The following is a 2675-nucleotide window of genomic DNA, read 5'->3' on the forward strand; positions in this document are numbered from 1 at the left end:
GAAATTAAAAGAAAGAAGATTAATTGTTATTAAAATAGTTAATCATATATTACTGATTTTTTAATATAGAAATTGTTTTAAAAAAAATATTATTCTTGTTGTTATTATTAATTATTAATGTAAATTTAATTCTTATTTTTATTGGTTTTATTATTATTATTATTATTATTATTATTATTATTATTATTATTATTATTATTATTATTATTATTATTAATGTAGAAATAGTATCTATTTGTTTTCACGGTATGATCATGATCTCAATTCCACCTAATATAAGTTGTCAATGACATATTTTTCCTTTTTATAGTAAATTCATGACCAGCAATTTGTTATTTTTGTTCACCCACATTTTGAAACCACTATATTAATGATATGAATTCCGGATGGGAAATCTTGTTTGTTGTGTGCAAGTTGACCAATCCAAAGTTGGTATAAAAGAAGGATTTGGAAAATTTGAAAAGGTGCTCCAACCCGGATGCCATTGTGTACCATGGTTCTTTGGAAAAAGAATTGCTGGTCACGTGACTCTTCGGCTACAGCAGTTGGATATCAAATGTGAAACCAAGACAAAGGATAATGTATTTGTGAACGTTGTTGCTTCCATTCAATACCGTGCCTTGGCAGAAAGAGCCAGTGATGCGTTTTACAAACTTACCGACACTAGAACACAACTTCAAGCTTATGTGTATGATGGTATAAACCAAAACCTTGCTTAGAATTAGATAAACATGCAATAAATAGTTTTAAAATATGTAAATGATTAGCTTTGATAATTAAAAATCTTTTCTCGTTGCAGTAATTAGGGCAAGTGTTCCAAAACTCAACTTGGACGATGCTTTTGAGCAAAAAAATGAAATTGCAAAAGTTGTGGAACAAGAACTCGAGAAGGTTTGTTTGTTGTTACAATTAGTATCTATTGATAAGGTGAATTGAGATTTTGTTTTGTGTAACTTTGAACCGTCTCCACAGGCTATGTCAGCTTATGGATATGAAATTGTTCAAACACTCATTACTGATATAGAGCCTGATGAGCATGTGAAACGAGCTATGAATGAAATCAATGCAGGTAATTTTTTTTAACCATGAGATGCCACTCAACGCAGCATAGTTATTTGAATGAATGCCTATCTTTTCTTTTCCATGGTGCATAATGCATGTATGAAAAACCATGTAGGATACTTGTACTATACAAGCTTTTATTCTTAATCTAGTTTTGTCCTAAATTTAATTTTGTTGCCATTACTTTGTCCTTTGGTTTGTTTAGCATGTTTCTCTACCCCGGAATATCTGCTTTGTCCATGGATTGCCATATTTTTTTTATATTGTTTTATATCTTTGATCAGCTGCAAGAATGAGAGTTGCATCTAATGAGAAAGCAGAGGCTGAAAAGATATTACAAATTAAGCGGGCTGAGGGGGAAGCTGAGTCAAAATATCTCTCTGGGATGGGTATTGCTCGCCAACGTCAAGCCATTGTGGATGGTTTGAGAGACAGTGTGATTGGATTTTCTGTTAATGTACCAGGCACAACTGCAAAAGATGTCATGGATATGGTTCTTGTGACACAGTACTTCGATACGATGAAAGATATCGGCGCTAACTCCAAGTCTTCTGCTGTGTTCATTCCACATGGACCTGGTGCTGTTCGTGATGTAGCTAGCCAAATCCGTGACGGACTTCTTCAGGGTTCTCTACCTCATCAGTAGCTTTTAGTTCTCGTATTTCGTCCATAATTTATTATTGTTGAATTATTTTTCATCCTAAAACATATCTTTGAATGCAATTTTTCTTATACTTAACATACACAATTTCATATTTGTTGTGAATTAATTTTTTTAATATTATTTTGCATGATACTTTAGTTTTGAGTATAAATTATTTCTTACGGAAAAAACTATCAATTCTTTAGTTTATATCTATCTAAGTTTTTTTTATCATAACTAAAATAAAATTTAAAAATGGATTACGTTTCACACTTATACATATTTAAAAGTATAGATTATTTTTCATTTAAAAAATATCAATTCTTTAGTTTATTTTCAACGAAAAAAATTAATGCCCTCCAAATCAAATTAAATAAAAAACATTTTAAATGGAATCCGATCTACATTTGAACGTCTACTAAAATGTAGTATTTTTCATACAACAATTTTAGGATTACGTCTATATATTTATTCGTATGTGTAATTTACTTTTATAAAAATGACTTATTACAAAATTATTTATAAACTAATAAAATTTAATAATTATTTATTATTACCATAGTGGTATTTAATAGAAATTACTGTCCTGATCCGATATATTTTGAAAATTGATAGTTATGTTATTTATTAAGATATATCCATAGACTTAGTTATATAAACAAATCCATTCCGACCACTTTATTCATTATAAAATTAATTATTTATTAAGTCAATTGCATATTATTATTTAGACAATCCTCCAACTCTTAATTAAATTAATATCTTACATATATTTATTATTATAGAATTGTTTCATTTTAATTACAAAAAACATTGTGTGTGTAACTTACACAATTCTTAGTTAATATTTTAATCTTAATCTACTTAATATAAATTCAACGTTGTCATGATGACAACCTAGGACACAACCCTAACCCTAATTCTTACATAGCATCATATTAGCATCCCAATGCTTATGTGGCATCCTATT

At 28.9% G+C, this 2675-nt stretch overlaps 1 protein-coding gene across 1 annotated transcript; it reads left to right on the plus strand.

Moving 5' to 3' along the window:
- Positions 1-386: 386 nt before the first annotated feature.
- On the plus strand, positions 387-1708 carry LOC131635594 (hypersensitive-induced response protein-like protein 1). Its single transcript, XM_058906228.1, has 4 exons — positions 387-696; positions 800-891; positions 973-1069; positions 1347-1708. The coding sequence occupies exons 1-4, from the start codon at positions 387-389 to the stop codon at positions 1706-1708; spliced, it is 861 nt and encodes a 286-aa protein (XP_058762211.1).
- Positions 1709-2675: the final 967 nt, after the last annotated feature.

This window comes from Vicia villosa, unplaced genomic scaffold, assembly GCF_029867415.1.
Source record: "Vicia villosa cultivar HV-30 ecotype Madison, WI unplaced genomic scaffold, Vvil1.0 ctg.001514F_1_1, whole genome shotgun sequence".
NCBI lineage: Eukaryota > Viridiplantae > Streptophyta > Magnoliopsida > Fabales > Fabaceae > Vicia > Vicia villosa.